The sequence below is a fragment of the Hippichthys cyanospilos genome, chromosome 7, assembly GCF_059441005.1.
Source record: "Hippichthys cyanospilos isolate Australia breed blue-spotted pipefish chromosome 7, RoL_Hcya_1.0, whole genome shotgun sequence".
Classification (NCBI taxonomy): domain Eukaryota; kingdom Metazoa; phylum Chordata; class Actinopteri; order Syngnathiformes; family Syngnathidae; genus Hippichthys; species Hippichthys cyanospilos.
Window position 1 is genome coordinate 11,189,701 of NC_142375.1, and position 21,750 is coordinate 11,211,450.

Below are 21,750 nucleotides of genomic sequence, written 5' to 3' on the forward strand. Positions count from 1 at the left end.
TCATTCACATTGTTTCATATCATATTTGCAGCTGTGTTTATTTTCAATTGACCAAGAGGAGAGAGGGGGTTATAATAACAATAGCATTTTTGCTTCAAAATATTATTATTACATTTGACTTTGGGGAAGATAAAAGGAGCACAGGGATATACATACAGGGTTAATACAGTACAAGAAAAGCATAGCACCGTTTTACACAGAATACGGTTGTCTTTTGTGTACAGTATTACACTAGCATTTCAACCAATTTGTGTTGTGGGTAGGTCATCTGTGAGGAGGGGAGCCCGTTATCTGTCAAATATTAAATATCATACACCTCAATTTGATTGGGGGTAGTAAAAAAAAATATTCAGAGCTTCTTTTATAATGTTAAACCTGTCCATTGTTATAATCTAGTTTTTTTTGCAAGAAACAAACTTTACTTTGTCTTATCGTGTTTTCCTTCTTTCGTAGAATCAACAACATCCATTAGTCTCTTTTAAAAATAATACGAAAAAAAAAAACCCACCTATAGGCCTACTGTACATTCTTTGGGCTGGCTTATCAGTGACACGCTCAAGGAACAGATCAGCACCACGCTTCAAAGCGATGCCTCACACACACACACGCGCACACGCAACAACGATGATCTAGCAGTATTTCTACTATGTGGTGGGTGGTCAGTGTTGCAAGTAAATTCTGTTCTGAGATCAGTTTGACGTGAGACTGTGGTAAGTGCTATCAGTTGTTTAACAAGGTGGATGGGGAAGGGCATACATGTGCTGCATTGTCTACATTATTTTTCCACTCACACGACTAACTCCATATATAAAAACATGGTTTGACAGTGACATGTTCAGCATGCTTGAACAACCACACGCATTCGCTCTCTCACGCAAACTTATTCAAGTTGAGCAGTCCCACACACGGGCTTCCAGGATACTGAGCCCAACCGGCGAGGAAAGTTTCTTGAATATTACAATTTTTTTTATACTGCAACGCAAGAACTGATTGGCAATCGCCAGGGGCAACCAATACTGTTCCCCCTGAGAAATACAAGAACAACTCAGGAAGAGGAGACACTATATTCATCACGCACACATGCAAATACAAGCAAACACACTCAAGGGTGAACAGTGGAACCTTCAAAGTCAAGAACACCAGGAAGAGTACAAACAGAAGTTCCAAAATAAATGTTAAAAAGTCACAATCATTTTTTGTGTGGGTTTTTTTTTGGTGTTAAAACATCACTGGTGACAACAACGAGCAACTGTGTAACGGCAACAGAAGAGCCGATGGACAAATGTAATAACAATTGCTTAGATGTTAACTAATGCAGTTAACATCTCGAAGCGAAATAGAAAATGAATAGCATGAGAATAACAGGAGAAAAGTGCAAACAAACTACTTCCTCTTCTCGTTCCATTTTAAGGTGGAAGACCTGGCAGGAGAATGTTGTAATGACGGCTCGTCTTTATTCTGCAGCGGTTAATAAGGAATGTTCTAATAGTTTCTATTTTTTCTTATGTTGATGAAAAAGGTTTTGAAATTAGGACAACTTGGAAATGGAGTTTGACTTTGAAGGTTACCCTGAAACACTTTCTGGAAGAAAAAATAAAACACTCCTTCACCAATTGTCAACACTTCCTCTAAACCGAGGCTTTTGCGTTTGATATGGCTTACTAGTGTAGTGAGGCGGTCCCCATCGACCTGGTCCTGCTTTTTTACTGCTGCTTGAGAACTGAGGAATAGTTGTAGTGAACTGCATGATTGTTTTCTGAGGCCCGACAAGGAAGAGAGGGGTTAAACTGTGATGAACCAGGAGACCAGGACACACTGTCCTATGTTGACGTTTACGGGTCCAAATGAGGACCTCTGCCTTTTTTTTTTCTGTTGAAAAACGTGGGTCATATAATGATCCTAACCAGTCACCACACTGCTTGTGACTTTTTAAATTAAGCCTCTGGTCTTTATAGCAGCACAGTTTAACCTTTCCTGGTCTGGTGCCAGACTGAGGCAGAAGCAAAACTGTCCACATTCCTGAGAGTACAAGTACCATCCGGCAACTTCAAACCCTTACTAAGTCAATTACTGTAAGAAACACACAGATACACACGCACGCGCACGCACACACACAAGCGATCTAGCTCTCTCACACACACAAACACACATTCAAATACACATGACAGAGTTCTCACACAAAGATTCATATGCCACAGTTGACAAGCGACTAGGTCTCAGACAGTGATTTACTGTACACAACCACATCAAGTGCTAAAGTTTCATGAGGATATAATGTTTGTTAAGTATAGGGCTCTCTGACTGTTAAAAATGTATCCCTTCTACACATATATATATATATATATATATTTATACACACACACACACACACACACACACACGTGAGCATTGTTAGGGATTAGCTCTTGTTGGAAAATATAGATTTGTGTATGTATGCCTTTGCTGTTGGGAATTAAAACAAACGGAACTACGTAATTGGCACTTGGAATCACTAAACATCTTGTACGCGCAGCGATCATCCAGCAAACAATTCAGTTGGACTGTAATCATTATTTTTTGAGTCAAAGAGTTTAAAAAACAAAAAACAAAGACAAAAAGACATGTTCGTGTCAATAGCCTCTTTTACACAGGAATCCTGCAAAACTGTCAAATCAACGTTGTAACTGAAGGTCGGCCATTTACTGTGTGTGCTTTCACACCGCGACTGCAACCGGCGTTATGATAAATAGATGTGTCACATCAGCGCCTAATGTGACATATGCTCTACTTGGTCAATCAGCAACAGTTGCTTTCAACACAACAACATGGCATTGCCGAATTCCCTTACATACATGTGGCATCAAGCCTCAGTTACAGCTCTGATACTCCTTCCAAAGGCAGAAATCTTGCGGGGTCGACTTTGTCCTGCTCCCCGCCAATTTGTGCCTTGCCTTTTATACAGAAAAGTGACTCGGGCGGGAAAAAGTGGCTTTAGCAGGCAGTGTAAAAGGGCTAGTGTTACAGTGCTTAAAAACACTTGGGTTACAAACAAAAATAAAAGCCTCACTTCACGTTTTGTCCCCCAAACCGATTACCATAAAATAATTGTGGTCTTTTGTGAGGGCGAGGGGAGGATTCATTTGAGGAGGTTTTGTCAACACGCCAGAAAACACTTTGAACAAAGTAAAAATTTTTAAAAGCGACTAATAAAAGCTTACAGTTATTCTTTCCATGCAATCATATAAAATACTACGTTTCCATTTCCTGTTAGGCTATATTTGATATTTACACTTTTTTCTTAATATCATACAGGAAATTTGTACAAGGTTAGTCCACTTTGACACACCTCCAACAGTCATCTGTTACCGTGGCGCTGAGGTGTTTTTTTCTGTCCTATTCCACAGACACGCTAGTCCCCTTCCAAAGGGAAAACATGGGACTTCCTGGGGGTTCATTTGTCCAGCTGTCACTGGTGATGCTCTTTTATGAAATCCTCCCGGAGTTGCAGGTTTCCTCATCTCCACGATCGCGCCTTTCAGCTGGAAAGATTTGCCAATCCCACAACTTAAACAAATGTATGTGGCAGGCCTTGGACTTGACTTTTCCAACTAAGTGCTGTGTTGCCCAGTAGACCTCACTGCGGTTGGCTGCTGACACTGTCAGTCCTGTGTGACGAAGACGCTTTCTGCTGTTTCTGGGGTTGAGGTTTGAGTTGCTGCGGATGCCTCGGGTGGTGGGATTGTTGCTGTTGCTGTTGTTGCCTTTGCTGTGATTGTTGCTGCTGCTGTTGTTGCTGTTGCTGCTGTTGCTGTTGATGAGTTGTCTGGGTAAAGGTACCCTGCTGCTGAAGTGGGAAAGCTGCCTGCAGAATCAACTGGGTGGATGGGTTACTATGGAGAAGACGAGTGCCCTATCAGAAAAAAAGTGGATATGATTATTAGTAGAAATTTTGTGCGATGCAAAAAGTTTACACTCAGAAGGCCAATTCGTACTCACTATATATTAAAAATGTAAGAGCTAAACCTTAAAATACAGCAAACATACATGCTAGAACGCAAAACGAAAACATTTGACCATATGCATATGCAGACTACTACACTTTGCTGCCATCTCATGGTACCTGTAGGAATTGCTGCTGTTGCTGTTGCTGCCCCTGTTGGCCACTTTGCGCCACCACAGCCGTCGGGTTAGTGGCGTCAGTCTGACCCTGGGGAGGTTGCGCTGGTTGGAGAGTCAGCGTCTGCGTTTGCCCTCCCTGCTGAAAAAGGGAAAGTAGAGGACCATAGTCAAACTAACGAAAAGAGCAACGGCAGACGACAAAATGTGAATCACACGGCAACTTTGTCCTTACCTGTTGCCCGCCAAAGGGGTTGTATGCAGTGACAACCTGGCCCATGAACATGGAGGTAGGCACCATGACTGCACCACATGCCATTGGAGCTGTTACAAGTTTGGTCACCAGCTGCTGCCCTGCAGGAAACCTGGTAAGAAGACAATTAGAAAACAAAGTAAGAACACTTCAATTAGCACTCAAATCCCCTCTAAGATCATGATTGAATTGACAAATGTACCGTATCTGACGGTCCTGCGTGAAGGTGGCCACGGTTGTGCCTTGAGGCGTGTTGTTCTGGGGCATACTGGTGCTGATCTGCAGCACATTGTGCTGCCCCGGCTGGGAGATCATCATGGTGTTGTACAGTTGGGTTGGCACAGAGTTCTGGGTCTGTGGCTGACCCTGAGGGGGCTGCTGAGACTGTCGTTGGGTCTGGAGTGGGGAAAAAGCCAACAGGAAAACAGTCATTCAAATCTATTTTGGAGTGTTGAAAATAATTTCTCAATTTTGGAATGTCTTCTTTATCTTCCTTCCAATGCAACATGCAGACAAGCAGACAGTCCACAAATTATATCCGACAGCTCAAAACCACAGAATGAGAAAATGACTTACAGCTGCATAATTTGCATGCTTTTATGCGGGTCCAGAGCTTGCATTGAATTTAAAACTGAAATCAAATCTATATAGTTCTATTTTAGGGAAAACATGACCTTGGTTTTATTTTTGCAACTCAAACACAAGCTGCGTACTCAAAATGCTACAAATGCAGAGAACAAAGAGACAGTGTTTTAGAAACAAGGTCCCAATCTGACAACGTGATCGCAAATGTGGACTGATCATGTTTTTTAGCGTACCGATATCAGCTGAAAAAGATTGCATCTGAAGTGTGAGCGACTTGGCCAAGTTTTGTTGAACTTTTATAACGTCTCTTAACTCTTGTATAAATGTTAAAATGTTACAAAATCGTATTGTCACTTAAAAAAAAATGCCTGCTTTTTTATGATGGTGACAGTTTGTGTCTGAAAGTAATTAATTCCGTAAACATCATTTCCAATGGGAAACGCAGTATGAAATTACAACAACTTGGAAGTCATCAAGTGTCATTTGTGTTTTCCTATGGAGCCTCCACTCTACATTATACATAGTTGTTGTACTTGTGTGTCTCACCTGCTGCTGAATGCTCTGTTGAGGAGGAGGGGCCTGCTGCTGAATGGTGAGCTGCTGCGTTCCCGAATGTAAGGGGTTGATTGGCGTTTGTGGGACCTGACTGCTCAAAGCGGTTGCCTGCTGGACCGGCGCTACTTGGGGGAGCTGCATGTTCATCGCTCCACCCTGCTGCTGCTGCTGCTGCAACAACATCTGCAATGAGCAAATATTTATTTTGTGTAGGCACATTAATGAATGAAGAAAAACAACGCCAACGAGAAGATTTAGTGAGAATGCCCAACTTGTCTGTGAGGATGGTTTCCAATAGAACTAAGACAATAATTGGATGATTTTGCTTATGAGTCAAACAAAACAGTTGCAAATGCAAAATTATTTTCTGGCTTTGTTCAAGTAATTTTTCAAATTTGGGAAAATTGGACAGAAAGATCTTCTGGTTACATTTTAAGTTTGTGTGACTTTTATGCAATGTGAATCGTAGTTTACTGAGGTTGGCTGGAAACCAGTTTAGTGTGTCCCCCGCCTATTGCCCGAAGCCAGGTGAGATAGGCACCAGCAAGCCTGCGACCTCTGTGAGGATAAGCGGCTCTAGAAAATGGATGGATGGATGAATAGTAGTTTAATTCATAGGGAAGAGGGCACAACTGCTGAATTTGTTGTGCTCAGGATGGAAAAGGTAAAATGTTGAACACACTATTTCAAAGGGGTGGTTCTGGATGAAGTTCAGCCAGTTTTGGGACGAGTTTTGCCATATCAGCCTCTCAGATGCAGCTACTCTCAAATATGGGAAAATTTGTCAATAGAGAAACTGAGGCGAAGAAGACATTCAGGTTGTGGCTGCATAAATTTAGATGGAATCACGATTGCCAGTAATGGTTAATTACTCGCTGGCAGCAGCCCAGGTATCACAGATTAAAACTAGTTCCAGGAGTAAATAAACAGGTCTAAATTATACATGGCCATTGTCTGGTTGTGTCTGAGTGCATTTACAAACTAGAGACGGACAAGAATCGTCTTTACCCTCAATCATGGGATTGGCACGGCACAGGATTTAAAAAAAATAAAATAAAATTGGCGGGAACAGAAGGGAGCAGAATTATGCAGTTGTATGAAAAAAAAACTTTGACAAAGCTTGTAGTTTTCTTTCCATATGAGTACACAGTTTGTACACTTAAATAAAGAACACTGGCAGCAGTACAGCAGTGGGAGTCATTCAGAACGGGAGCAAGACGGAGTGGGAGGCGTTTTCAACGGGACAGGAAAGGCCAGGCCGTGTCATTATCTAGTACCAAAACACACGCTGGCTTGTATGTCAGTTTCTGTACCCTTCATGTGATAATCCTTCTATTTAACTCTAGTGAGGCTAGCCTAGCCTAGCTAGCTTACCCTTCTGTGTATTTCCTGTTTATCTCCTGCTTCATTTCCATATAAATCATCTTCTTACTTCTCTCTTTAACATCACTAACAATTTGGGGACCCATGGTTAACCCATTCCGGTTTGAATCAAACAGTAAAATGCACAATATATATGTTTTTTTTAGCACTCAAGACGAGATCCAATCTTTAGCACGCGACCATTTTGACCGTGATGGCGACCAATAGCACACCAGCATTGTAGTGATGTAAACAGTGACACGTCCAACATGACACGGATGCACACGTCCAACATGACACGGATGCACACTAACCGCCATGTGTGAAAAAAAAACGTAAGGCAGGGACGTCGTAGATATATATATATATATATATATATATATATATATATATATATATATATATATATATATATATATATATATATATATATATATATATATATATATATATATATATGTGTGTGTGTGTGTGTGTGTGTGTGTGTTTCTTATTTATGGTGTTCTCTGATTGTATACATTTAAATTTAAATTATATATATGTAGCACTTACTATACTATTTTGGTACCAATTTTTAATAGGGATGAACAATTTTGATGATTTTGCCTGGGGTCCTAAAGGCATTAGCTATTTAACATAAGTTTAGATTGCCCGTCATCCGGCCAATTCGCCTTACGACCCCAACCGCGGAACGGATTAATGTCGTAACACGGGGGCCCACTGTATATTGTAACGGTTTTACTGTACCTGGATACCCTGGCCCTGGACCCTCTGCAGCTGTTCCTGGATATTTCTCAGCTCCTCCTGCTGTCGCTGAATGTTGGCCTGAATCATTCTGGTCCTTTGCTCCAACTGCTCTTTCAGATGCTGCATAGCATTCACCTGTGCTGAGAACTCCATCACAGGCTGCAGGGGAAGGGTAAAGAAAGAGGTCCGAAAAACAAGAGTTTGGATGATACCATGAAGTGCATGTACAAGATCCATTAATGCATTTGACTGCAAAAATGACTGGAAAAAAAAAAGAGCACAGAAAGCAGGAGTCACATTATTGTACCTGTACATTTGACGGCAGTTGCTGTTGTTGCTGCTGCTGCTGTTGTTGTTGTTGTTGCTGCTGCTGCTGTTGTTGTTGTTGTTGTTGTTGTTGTTGTTGTTGCTGTTGTTGTTGCTGTTGTTGCTGCTGCTGCTGCTGCTGCTGCTGTTGTTGTTGTTGCTGCTGAGTGATCAGGCTTGGAGTGACACTCTGCCCAGTAGTCTGAGAGCTCATGGACTAGAAATATGGACAAACGACAAGAGAAATTCAATTCATGCCTTGATAAGATTAACTAATAAGATTAGTAATGTGATATTACAGTTATTGTCTCAGTTCATTTGGTCTCACCTGGCTGCTAATGGATGAGCGACGCTGCGACGTCACTTCCATGGTTGAAGCTAGAGACTGTCGCGGTGGCGTGGCTGTGTCCATATGTAGCTTGGAGGCTGTTGGTTGCACAAACACAATCATGTAATTTACCTAATATATAAATAAATAAATGCATAAATAAATGAATAAAACCAAATTAAGGTGATCTAGGCTACTGGTTACAGTATTAGGACCAGGACTATGGAACTGGCTGTTATTATGGATAGGGGCGTGCAAAATAAATTCCGAAAGTAGAAAGACCTTGTTAAAAATGTCTCATATGCTAGGATATAAATTTCTAAACCGACAAATGTTACCTTGACAAAGGAAAGATATTGATTCTCGTCCATTTAAGTTAACGGGTTTTTCACGTAGTGTGCAAATAAATTGTGTTTCACTTACAAGTGCAAGTGTTGTCCGATACATGTGATGAAGATTTACGGGAACTTCGTGAGGACGTTGAGGGTGTTCGGCTGTGATCAAACCTTTCCAATGCCTCCTTTAGACTAGATGTGTTCAGCTCTGAACCAGAGTCCTGGCTCTGTGTCAAGGACAAAAGGGTTAATGATATGCAATCAACCAACAGAAACAAGCAAGTTTTGTTTAAGTTACTTAATTCACTATAGTATTCAGATTCTCGAACGAGATGCCGTTAAAGCTATTAGGAAAACTGATTGGAAATCATTATATCACCTTATCCATAGTGACTTCTGGTTTGGACTCTTCAATGCCCAGCTCTCTTCGTTGTTCTGCCCTTACTTCTGCATAGCTACAGTTTTTTTTTTTTTTTTTTTTTTTTGGGGGGGGAGGAGGAAACAAGACGTTTCTGAGTCCATATGCAGACATTTATAATTGTCAGGGACACCTCATGAGAGGGAATTTTAGTGAAGTTGTAGAGAGGGAAAATACCTTACTACAGTGTGTGTGCACACAATAAACTCAGGCCGAGAGTTCCACTGATGATAGGTGATGTAGTAGTGTGTTTGTAGCCATATCCACTGTTGACCTTTAGTCAGGAAACGGTAGTAACAAGACTTCCCTTTGCCGTACTGCATCACTAAGTAAAGGAAAGAAAAAAGGGCAACAGAACTGTGAGAAGAGGTACATAGAAAGATTTTTAGTGATGCGGTCAAAGTGAAGATAGAAGTGAGCCCTCACAGTGTTCATGGCACTTAGCAAGTGTCTCCAGGTCGTCCACATGATAATAGTCGTACCCTGATGTTCCCAGAACCTCAAATGGTAAGTAGCCTATAATTGGCGGAGCTCTGAGAAAAAGAAATGAAATATATGAATTACATTGTAAGAGCAGTGCTGTGTTAAAGATACATATTGAAATATCTGATGAGTGAAGCATCACACATATACAGTATACAGTCGATGTTTGTTTACCTGTGGTCTAAAAAGAGAAACTTCCATTCCAAACTGTGCCTAGAGGTGAATTCTTCATTGGGCTCTTCTACTGTACACATCTCCTATGAGAATAAAAATGTATACATAAATTGAAGCATTATCAGGTGTGCTGTATTTTTTATTATCGGTGTTATTGAGATTTTAAGGTGAACATGTCTGAGACTACCTTGATGAATTGAGGTTTAGTGAGCCGTACTGTAGCTACGAAGCACACTTGGTCATCAAAGGCTGGCTGGAGAGAGCGTTGTAACACCCCTGCCAGACCATTCCTTGTCACGTTAGGAACTACAAAAGAAAAGAAAGCTCTGAGCATGTCAAGTCTTCTGAAAACTGCTTTAAGTTCATTCAGATAAACTGCTGCTCTTTCAATTTAACACTACTAATTTAAAACATACCATTGTTGAGTGACTTGAAATTTCCAATAAAGCTCACATATTCGTAGATAGGAGGTTCTTTTGGGTCAATTGACCCTCGAAGCATATGACAGCAAAATTCCATATAGTTTTTACCTGGCAGGGAAAAAAACAGTTGTTTACATTAGTTTAATTCTCAAACAAATGTATTAATATTAATATTTATGGGACAAGTTCTTGATATATGATATATAATATGTACATCCATTCTCTGTACGGATGTGCTGTATGCTAATCAGTCACTATGCAAACTGGCATACAATACTTAGTGAAATTACTAATAGGGGTGGGCAATAAATTCAATTTGATTAACTTGCAATTAAGAAAAACAATTGCAATTTGAAAATTGGTCAAAGTGTGAAATCGAAGTTTTTTAAAAGTGTCAGAATGCTGAATGAATGGTTTACAAGATGTTTTTACTATAGTGATTAACTCCATTCTGGCATTTACACAGTTTATGCACAATTTTCATTTATTATTTTTTTCTGCAAAAGCAATTAATGTTAACTTTACGTTTCGCACAAGAATAATCAACCCTTCTTTGTATAAATGTCTGTTGGGTTTATTACTTTGTTTCAATCATAATTGTCTAGAATGATTGAATAAAATAAAGATTTTTTTTTTTTTGCCATATCATCCAGCCCTAACCAGTAACCGACAGAAAATTACAAATATTGTTGAGGTACAATTTAAATTTCACAATATATTCCTAATACAGTATTTGTATTTCATCTGAAGTTAAATCGTTAAAAAAAATTGAAACCTATCAAGCTACAAACACGTTAAAAAGTTGCTGTACTCACTCTTTAAATAATCTGACGTGACAGTCTCTGGGTCATTGGGGTGTGTGGACAAAGCTTTATATACTTCTGAGTGTTCTCCAACTGGAAGGAAGTTTAACAAGTTCTGGTCCACCAGGTCCGCCTGCCAAGCCAAGACAAAAAGGTTAAAATCTTTTTATACTGTGCATTCTGGCAACATAATAAAGTCAAATGTTCTATGCTTTGTAGTCAGATATGCAAATGTTAATCTTGCACGCTAGTGACTAGTTGCTAACAGACTGTAAATTTTAACTAGTGCAAAGGTGTATTGACTTAATGACTTCAACAAACAATACAGTCTGGGATACTCACAGGAAGGTGTTCCAGTAATGAGGTGACACTCTCTGACACATAGAGGATATTCCCATCAGTCATTATTGCTATAAAGAAGCCATCCAATGCCTAAAGGAGAAAGACAAAACCACCCTTCATTAATATTCAGGTGTGGGAGTAGGTAAATTTTGTCCTGTTAACTTGGTAAGTACATTTAAAAATGACTTAAACTAAAGAGTTAAATATCTGACCTCCAACATGAGCTGGGTAAACTCCTCATTGCTAAGAAATGGTGGCTTCCAGTCCTGTCTGATTTCACTGGACTCAGACTGGGCAGCGATTTCTAATCAGGAGAAGAATATATTTAGAAATAGGAATCCCCATTAAGATAAAGCAAAAAAAAAAAAAAAAAATCTGCATCTGAAAATGTATTGATAGTGCAAAGCACAGAATAAACGCAAATTAGAATGACAGCTAGCGCTATTAATGATAACACAAAAGGATGAAAAAGTGATTGCGGCTAAACTAGAAATGTACATATTTCCTTCAAAGGTGGAACATTCAAATCAAACACCAAAAAATGATCATTCCCTCAAAAATATGCTTCTAAAGTCAAACTAAAGCTTGCAATTTCCAAATCTACTGTATGTAAGCGCCAAAAGGATTAAATGACCAACTATAATCTGTTTTATGTTATGTTTTGCTTTTTCTTCTGTTTTATTTTTTATAATGTAAACAATATGAGTGGAAAAGTGTCACTCAGTACAATATGAACATACCACTTCATCAACCAACCACCAAATGCAGTACATACACAAATTAATTTCAACGAGAGCCGTGTTGAACATACTCTAATTACTGTCTCTAAGGCGTATTCCAAAGGTGATACGGTTTTACTTTATCTTAACTTGGACTTGGACTTAATTTAACATTAGAATCATGATTAAAACATGGCCAAACTGTCCATAAGTGTTTTAAGAGGATATAACATATGCATATGAATTGCATATAATGCGTCCCTTGATTGGCTGGTTTAGGGTGTACTGCGACCCTCGTCAGGATAAGCGGATAAGGTAATGGATAAATTGTCTATATGAGTTTTTTTTTCTTTTTCTTTTTAATTGGAACATCTGGCGTCACAAAATGGAGTGTTTGATTACGGAGGTTCTAATGCAATAACAACAGGTTTCACTCAAGTTCTTACAATGAAAGTAAACAGAGGTATTATTAATAAAGAAGCAGGAACATTTTGCCCGTTGATTTGCTTCAAAGAAACAGGAAGTGAGGTGACCTGACCTTTGTGTTTACACAGGAAGTCGATACTTTTCTGTAGGATAGTGGACTTGTCCATCTTCCTGGTGTTGCCAGGCAACATGGTGCCAAGTTCCTTAATGAGGACATTGAATTGGTCTCTCCTTTTCTTCTCAGACTTGTTTCTGGACACGCTACATTTCAAAGGCAGTGTGGGTTATAAAAGTGAACTCCTACTATAGTGTGATATTGTGGGAATCTTATCTAGTATGTGACCTTGTTCTTTGTGTCAATTTACCGTTTTGCCTTGTCCTTTTCATCTTCTTCCATCAACCCATCAAAGATGCTACAATCATCCCTGTGTGAGGAGAAAACATGTTTACTATTCTTATGAGTAATTGTGATGTACTTGTGCATATTTGTTTTGATGCAACGTTCGAACACTTATGGGTGGCTTGAAAGCAGATATGCATTGGTAATAATAGCTAATGGAGGATGTTGGCTAATGAGAATTCCTACATGCCAGCTGCTGGTTTATTTTTGGGTCACACAGAAAGCGAGGCAGACAGCGAAAGATCGAAGGAATGTGTTGTGCTTGCCAAGAAGGTTACCAGAGCATTTGTAAAACCAATGTGACGTATTGGGCTTTCTGGCTTTCTCTTACAACCAAAATCAATTTGAATCTTTTAGTTTCTGCTCATGTTTAGCTCTCATCATACTTTGACACATTGGAGGTCTAGTTTCTCAAGAAACTTGCATTCAAAAGAGGAAAGGTTTTCAAAAACCGCAAGAAGAATTGAACACAGATGTCAGGACCTACTGTAATTTATTGAGTATGAGACGCTCTTTATTTAATCATCACAAACCGAGAGGAGCGGTATTATACATAGGGTTTGCAGTGCTCTCGTTTGCCTGCGTCCCTGAAAGTCAATTGAGAAAAAAAGAACACAGCTTTGTTGACATACAGTAAATGCTGCTCATGCCTTGAGCCTCACGGAGGAGGAAGGTAATATTGATCAAGTAGATTACAACTAGATCATTGTCACGACCATACTTCCAGGACTAAATTCAAAATAAAATCTTCATAATGGTGTTCATGTCATACATTACTTGATACCTCACATTTTATTTTGAAACATTGTCTGGCTTCCTTACAACCAATCACTTCACCAGACACATTTTACTGGGGCAAGTGCTACAATTTCACCAATAAAAACAAATTCACTTCGGAACGCACATCCCACATGCTACTTAGGATAGTAATTCATTACTACTGTATTCACTCCATATATATAATGCACACATGGCTAATTAATGAGGTAATTTATTCACATGTAGCTGATATTACTTCCATGAGCAGGCTAGGAAGAAGCAGTTGATGAGAATCACTGCAAGAAGTTTTGTTGAAAGCAACATGTTAAAAATATTATTTTGAATTTATTTAAAGTGTAACTCTGAAATGGATATCAGAAAGCTAATTGCCCACAGCAGGGATAGAGCAGTGAAGATTGAGGGAGGTAAATGAAGTCCTAGCTAGCTAGTTCATGCTAAATTAGCTAACGTTATTCCTTGTTTCAAGAAAACCATATAAACCTGCTGTATGAGCTGTCGGGAGAATCTGCAGTGAGTTTCACCAGCATGCAAAATATTGGTTCTTATAATCTGACTGCGTCCGATGATAATGTTGAGTAAGCTTGTGTTAGTTGACAGATATAGCCTCTGGATCAGGAGTGTCAATCATACGGTACTGTCTAGCAAATAGGTTTAATTTGATTTTGTAAAGTATAAAAATGACTTGAAATTTTTAAGAAATGACATTTTTCTTAAGAAATGAAAAACTTGAAATGCTTTATGTTTATAGTTTTCAAGCATTGCGAGTCCGGTCTACGCAACAGTTTTCAGAGGTAAAATGAGCACTAGGTTTGGGATAAAAAAAAACAAAAAATTATCACTCTGTATGCTGTAGATGTCTACCTGGTATCCAGGTGTCATGAAAAAGGTGTTACAAGTTTATAACCATGTGGTGGTTTCGACATAATTCTCCTAGAGAACTAAAGACTGATTAGTATGTTTTACACGTAATCTGTAATACTGCAATACAAAAGCATGTTTGTGCGTACAAAACTGTTTTCTAAGCTTTTTCCACATTTGCATAAAGGAGAGAAGCTAGGTTTTTACACTCGTGGGAAGATGGATGTCAGTAAGACTCAAAAGAATTTTTCACACAGAATGAATACAACAAAAACCAAGGAGAAATCTATTGTTATAATTTATCAAATACAGGGAAACTTCGAGAAACGGTCGCTTCTGTACTTTTTTTTTTCTTAATATTACAAAAATTACTCAGCATATAAAAGAAACAACAGCAAATAAAACAAAACAAAACTTGAAATCTCAAAATTCCCAATTGTATTAAACACATCATGAGATTCTACTGCTTGTTAATATGGCTGCTCGGATATTATTGTGCTTCTGTGGAACACATACGGGAGCTTACTACAGATGACCTGAACACTCTGCAGGTTCAGAGAACGAAGCCCGAGATATGACTACAGCAGCAAAAGTGAAGGAAATGCTATCTTATATATCATAAAATTTCGTTTTCTGCGCTTTGCCCGCCTCCTCTACAGCGACTTTTGCTTTGGGAAATCGCCTCACTCGAACGGTAATGAATTGTAACATTTAATGTGGTATTTTTGAAGTACTTGGAATGATTTACATTTAAAACATGATTCATAATATGTCAAAAATCATGATGTGAAAGCCACGCTGGAGCGGACTGATGTATAAAACGTAATATCAAGAAAATAAGGCATTTCAAAACCAATACGCAACATATTGGAAACTGAACGGCGTATTGCAAGACGCGTTTTGCGTCACTTCGTATCACAATATATCGATATCATCCAGCACTACTGCTAATACCCAACAGATTGCATCCGCTTACACCCTCCTACTCGTCCCATTAACATAATTAAGAATATGTCTGATATACACACACACACACACACACATACATATACATATATATATATATATATATATATATATATATCTCAGACGTAGTGAAAGTGTTACAGGATTTTAAATATGCTTCTCACAGCAGCAAAATTAATTCATTGATCTTATGCAACATATTCTTGTATTTGTGATAAATTAATTGTTCAATTTTCACATTGGACATTATTACAATATTAATTATTTCAGCTTTCATGTGTGCCATTTCTAAAACCAGTGGATTCAATAAAAGTCAGATTATAGGATGTTGTTTTTACAAAATGGATTAGCAACAAGACATGTTTGTCAGGCACTGTGCATTGTAGTGTTTTGCATCATTGAAAATTCAATCACTATATGTATACAGCAACATACCCTATGCTTGATGTCATGGTGGCTGCTGCTCAGGGCTGTGGTTGTAGTGGCTTGCTCTTTAAGCGTGAGGTAGGCATTTGGAAGTCCACCTTGAAGGGAATAGAGGGAAACATGGATTAATCTACTATGACTTAACATTTAGTGTGTGATTGTGATGACTAAAAAAACTGAGTACAGTTGTACTCATCTATATACAGGACCAATACAGAGCTTTTACTTGTTTACACAGAAATACTAACACACAGTAAGAGTATGGAAATTTTGACCAAAAATATAATGTAATTACAATTACCTTGCTTTATGTGATCTGTTTGAATTGCAAACTAATTATTATCTACTCTAAATGCATGACTAGAGTATTTTGGCTATAAGACCAGGTACTCACATAAGGATTTTTGCAATCAACGTTTTATTTTTCATCGTTACAGACCCTACTCTTGAAGATTTTTTTTTTAAATGTATGCGAGATGCTCACAATACCTCAGTTAAGTTTCGCACACGTTTCCACGGCCAGTAATACATCTAGTTCAATGGGTGAGAGCTTTCGCAGATCTTACATGAGCTAAAGCTAGGTTCACTATGCAGGGCCTAATGCGCAATTCCGAATTGAAATCAGATTTTTTTCGTGAGGACATGAGGGGGGAAAAGGTGCGATATTTGGCCATGTCAGAATATTTTCAAACTTCTTTACCTAATCCACTACTGTTGTTTTGTTTTTTCACAAGCTGCGTCCACTTTTGTGAGTGCAGAATTGTGACATTTTCTGCTTGTGCGTTACATGCGAGTTCGATGAATGTGACCTGGCCGTTTAAACTGAAAGGAGCTTGTGAAAAGATCAGCTACGTATCGGATTTAATGCCACATATGGAAGTGTTCTGGGTTGCATTTGAGAAAAAAAACAAAAAAAAGTCATGTGTTGTTTGCACTGCCATAAAAAAAAATACTGATCAGGGAAAAAAAAAGTCAGAATTGTGGCACCAGGCTGCAGTGTGAACCTAGTTGAACAAACTCTATGCTGATGGTTGTCAAGTGTTTCAGAAGAGGACTGGATGCAGAGCGTTGAAAGGTGGCAATATTGGTAAGTAAATACTTGCTTTGGAAAATACTACGTTCTGTCTGGGGAACCCACATTTTAAAAAAAATAAAAGACAACAGTTAGGCCACCTAACGCCCAAAGACAGCTGGAGTAGCCTTCAGCACTCCTACGACCCAAGTGTAGAAAGATAAAACGTTTAAAAAAAACAAAAAACAAAATGGGTGGGTCATCATAACATAGGATATTACTGTAGTTTTATTTACCATGCAATGCTAATAGTACAGTACATTTGAAATAAAAATAAAATCACTTTTTTTTTCATTTATTCATTCATTTATTATTCCTAATTCATTAGACAGTTTCACTTATTGACTTCATTCCATCACATCACAGTGTGTGGAGTCAGCGATCTTGGAAAACCTTGGCTTCCCCTCCACAAAGATTTTTTTTTTTTAAATGTAAATCTTGAACTTGTTCATTATTTAATTAAGATTATTGCCCGGGACTAGTTTTGAACCCAATTATCAGGACAATACCACTATTAACATACACTAAAACGTGAGATTACTGGGTGTCATGCCTGGTCAGGATGGGGCAAAACTGGGACAAAAACAGTCTGATTCTTAATCTGTGTAGGGTTAGAGCCTAAGTATTTCTATGTTCACTCACCCCACTTCAGCTCATGCACTGTGTGAGTTAATGTCTTTTTTTCCTGGAGTTTAAGAAGGATAGGGTTAAGGGTCAGTGCCAGAGGGTCATCAGGGGTCACCCGACCACGGAAAAGCCATGGTGGTCATCCAAACCTGCAGGAAAAATAGAGCGAGACACTGAAGGTCAATCTGAGGTCAGCTTTCACCTGATTGTTCAAATGTCAGGCTACAGATAGTGCAAAAAACATTTATACACCATGTAAACATTATGGTAAACATACCGTATAAACTGGAAAAAAGTGACAAGAAAATGTATTTGTTCTAATTTTATGTATGTGTTTTATATTTTTTTAAGTATAAAAACAAAATGAATAGACCTTAACTAAGAAAAAAAATTCTCAAATGCCTTTACGTATATTCTGTTTACAGTACATCGGTGCTGGGAATTAAAAAATTAATGTTTCTATACAGTGATCTTTAAAAAATGTTTTGGAGTGCACTGACCTAGTTATGGAGAAAAAAAGGATGATTCAAAACTGTCAACTTACTCAGTCACTGGAATGCCCCTTTGAGGGAGAGCCTGTTGTTTTAGAGTCTATCCTCATGAGAGCTTAAAGATCTTTTTGTGTGAGCCACACCTCGCCTGCAACACACACGCAAAGACCAACAAACCCTGTCAAATAAACAAACCATGAGACCCGTGCTCACTCTTTGATATGCATGCAAATGGAAAAGGCCAACATTGGGCTCAATCAAGCATACACATACACACACACAAAAAGCTCAGGTATTGCAAAAATAGAGTCACACATTTTTGGTAATCTGACATAAAAATATGATCCAAGAAGTAATATTATTGGAAATAATAAATTGTGGTACATAAATAAATGAAAATGCTTGCTTATATTCATTGGCCGCCAGAGCAATTGTAATCATGTATCATACTTTTTTTAATGTAGTTAGTAGGTTTACTAAAATCTGAAATTACCTAATAAGGTGAAAAAAATCCCAGCCTCTTCAGAAATATTAATTGTACTATAATGTAAACCTAATGGCATAATCATCACCAAGGTCATTTTTAAAACATTTTTGTAAACCAAAAAATACAAGAACAATTTCAACAAACATGAGCCTGTTTGCCTGGAATAACCTTTTGCAATCACCATAACCGAGATGAATGAGAATCTACACTGACCTAAAGGCTAAACACATTTTTTTGCAATCGTGTTGCTGTTTTTTTAATAGCGTTTGCCAAAATTAAAACTGACTTGGGCAATTACAGTACTCATACAATGGTAATAAATGTGATGAGAAAAATACAATTCTTACATTTTAAATGTTGATGATGGTGAAACGTTTCCGGTAGACATACATTTCCTTCACGATTACTATCAATCGTTTTGCAGTCAATCAAACCATGTCGACTCCGTTATCGCGCAAGACCACGGCTTTGAAAAAACAAACTTTAAAAGGTAAAAATGAGCATACAGCAACAAGAAATCTTTCAAGCAGCAATTTTAAGCCCACGGGTGAAATATTGGAAGTTTTGCAGCAACCATCTTGAGCCAGTAGTGTAGAGACTCCACTTTGGGAAGCGCTACCATGACCTACTGTACAGTAATCCTCATGGCTAAGCTTTTATTTCATTGAGCCATTCTTTACAATCAACACGCGCCCAATAAAATAAAAAGAGTACGACACAATGGAATACCGCATTTATACCGCATCGAACTGCTCCAAATCAAATGATTTAAACGCAAAACGTGCCACAGGTGTTCGTTATACAACCGGGAGAGCAACCCCCATACTGTAGCTAGCTAACATGCTAACTAAGCTTCGCTACCGAAACCTGCCAATTTAGCTAACTCGATTCTTCCCCCCGTTACACTCGCGTCCACCGGACGGCACGAACGCGACACATGACGCATTGGTTTCAATGTTAAAAAAAGCAATATTGGCGGTATATCACAGCAAAACGCGCTATGAGCTCCGAGCTGTCACGCAACAACTGAGCACCAAATGATTCCGTAAAATACCGCTGCGCCTCGTCAAACATTGCCGCGCGCCAAGCTCGCCGCTATTAGAAAAAAAAAGCCAAATGAACATATACACCCGTTTAAATGCTAATATGGCAATGCTGTGAACATTTACGCGGCAAATGTATGTACACACACATATACATACATTACATACAAACACGCGCACGCGCCAGCGAGCGGCCACGCACGTACACACACACAGCGACGGACACGCGCATAGACACACATTCACCAGGCTGCTGAGAATGTGGGTCACTGGGCCTTGCTCGCCCTCCAGCGTGCGGAAACAGTCCCCGAGCCTCCGCTGCAGTCCCTCCGCTTCCGCGCCTCTCTCTCTCACATACACACACTCTCACACACACGCATACGAACGCCGAATAAAACAACCTTTATCCAATGCGCCGAAAGAGCCTCACCTCGCCGAGCGTTCGAGAAGCGTAGTCTTGGCTTGTGCGGCTCGCTCGCGCTTGGAGCCTTGCATCGAGAGGAGGCGGCGGGGGCCAAGAGGACTCCGGCTTGGGGAGAAAAACAGGAGGCCTACTTCATACTACGCCGTACAGTCATGCGCAATAGAGACAGTAGGGCGCACTATTTGGCAAATACAGTACACAAGCAGGCAGGCTGAGACCGCTGAAGGATCTTCCGAGCGAGGAATGACGGCGTGTTTTTCTGCTCCATTCTATTTGAAAATATCTATATAATTACAGTGACGCCAATAACCTAATATTTATTACATGTACTTCAGGAATACGTATATCAAATATAAAATAAAGTGGAATCTTCACTGGAAATACCTACTATGACAACAGTAAAATAAATAGATTATACGGGTTTTATACATATATAACCTATTCAAGGTGATGTTACGTTTTCAGTATGCCACGCAAAGCGGGGTTGGGGTGGCCCTGCCAAGGAGAGAGGGGTTTCCCCTTTTAATCGACACCCAATCAAAAGCTCTATAGGCTGTGACGTTGCACCCTTTCCTGTATCGAGGTTCCCTTCTTATTATTGATTGAGGTCCCCCCCCCCCCCCCCCCCCCCCCGTAGACAACATTTATAAACACAACATTTATAAACACACTCTTGACACATCACTAAGAACATTATAGTAAGAGCCAACTATAAATAGGGGCCATGCCAGAGTGGTGTAAGGAATTATACTTTCTATTTTGATTCCATTGTTTGGCACTGCTTGTATTACTTTATTGTTATGATTGCCGTTTTCAGGGGTTTAAAAGAGCACTGCGTCACACCCTCTCCAACTGTTTGAGCATTTCAAATACAATAAAGTTAAACAATTAAAAACACATCTCACATGATGTAGCGTACTTTGGGCTTATTGTTTTACTGAAATTGAATGCTGTCTAAATCTAAAAAAAAAAAATCTCATATATCAATAATCTCAAGGCACATCAAATGAATAAGATTCACAATAATCTGTTTGGCTGTCTACAGTATATGCCCCTTTCAATCAATATGCTGTTTGACTGATTTCATTGACATCACCCTAGACATTAGTAGGCAAAGAAAAATGTTCGCTCCTATTACTATGTTGTGTGCGTTGAAAGGGACAACGTGTAAGATTTAGACAGTTTTTCATTACGGGCAGCAGGAGGTGCTGTATTTACCATTGTCCGTAACTATAACAGACATTTCACCCTTCAGATCCAACATTCACTGTACCTTTTCATTTTTTGCAATTACTGAGTCATAAACAATACAACAATACAGTAAATGAATGCTATGACACATGCTAAACAGCATGGCGGCCCTTGTGTATGACAATCTCCTTCCTTTGAACCTGTAAGTCATTTGCATGCTCCCAATTTTCTCAAGGTACTCCGAATTGGAATGAGATTTCAAAAACATGCACTTTGCCAGTCAGCTGGGATAGGTTCCAGATGGCATTTTTTTAACATTAGTTTTCATGTAATGTTTAACAGTTAATTAATCCAATTATTTTTAATAGTATCATTCACACAAAAGCTGGGATCAGGGATCAAATCACTTTCTATCTTGCACTAAATCATGTGAAAGGTCATGTCTGGATTTGTTTGTTTGTTTTTTTACATTCGGTATACAGATACAGCTGTCATCTGCAAGTTTTTTTTTTTCTGAAATTGTTCTTATTGCATAACAACCTTTAGAGTAAGGAAGGGCATTTGACTACATAATCGTAAATGAAAGCATTAATACATCAATTACATTATATTCAAACATAATCATTAAAGTG

At 38.9% G+C, this 21,750-nt stretch overlaps 1 protein-coding gene across 5 annotated transcripts; it reads right to left on the minus strand.

Moving 5' to 3' along the window:
- Positions 1 to 19: 19 nt before the first annotated feature.
- Positions 20 to 20,073, minus strand: clockb (clock circadian regulator b). Of its 5 annotated transcripts, none has more exons than XM_088418610.1 (24): positions 19,934 to 20,073; positions 18,027 to 18,121; positions 17,498 to 17,631; positions 15,793 to 15,881; positions 12,719 to 12,778; positions 12,466 to 12,614; positions 11,421 to 11,512; positions 11,209 to 11,298; positions 10,879 to 10,999; positions 10,058 to 10,171; positions 9,829 to 9,947; positions 9,642 to 9,724; positions 9,411 to 9,517; positions 9,162 to 9,309; positions 8,946 to 9,021; positions 8,655 to 8,793; positions 8,232 to 8,329; positions 7,905 to 8,120; positions 7,598 to 7,756; positions 5,480 to 5,671; positions 4,551 to 4,744; positions 4,331 to 4,460; positions 4,100 to 4,237; positions 20 to 3,889 (listed from the first exon to the last, which is right to left on the minus strand). In XM_088418610.1, exons 4-24 carry the CDS (start codon positions 15,807 to 15,809, stop codon positions 3,614 to 3,616), a joined length of 2,718 nt encoding a protein of 905 aa, XP_088274736.1. In that variant the 5' UTR covers positions 15,810 to 15,881; positions 17,498 to 17,631; positions 18,027 to 18,121; positions 19,934 to 20,073; the 3' UTR covers positions 20 to 3,613. The 5 variants fall into 5 exon arrangements, with proteins under 5 accessions (XP_088274736.1, XP_088274737.1, XP_088274739.1 ...); XM_088418611.1 differs by lacking the exon at positions 19,934 to 20,073 and adding an exon at positions 19,750 to 19,804; XM_088418613.1 differs by lacking the exon at positions 19,934 to 20,073 and adding an exon at positions 18,808 to 19,679 and having other exon boundaries at positions 5,480 to 5,656.
- Between the last annotated feature and the right edge of the window lie 1,677 nt (positions 20,074 to 21,750).

Bases quoted from the DNA above. Each gene is read 5' to 3' on its own strand.
- clockb (XM_088418610.1), bottom strand. The intron at 11,299-11,420 runs GTCAGATATTTA...TTTCTCCTTTAG, and splicing joins TTACCCAGCTCATGTTGGAG to GCATTGGATGGCTTCTTTAT. The intron at 5,672-7,597 runs GTACAGTAAAAC...TGCTCATTGCAG, and splicing joins TCCAGGGCCAGGGTATCCAG to ATGTTGTTGCAGCAGCAGCA.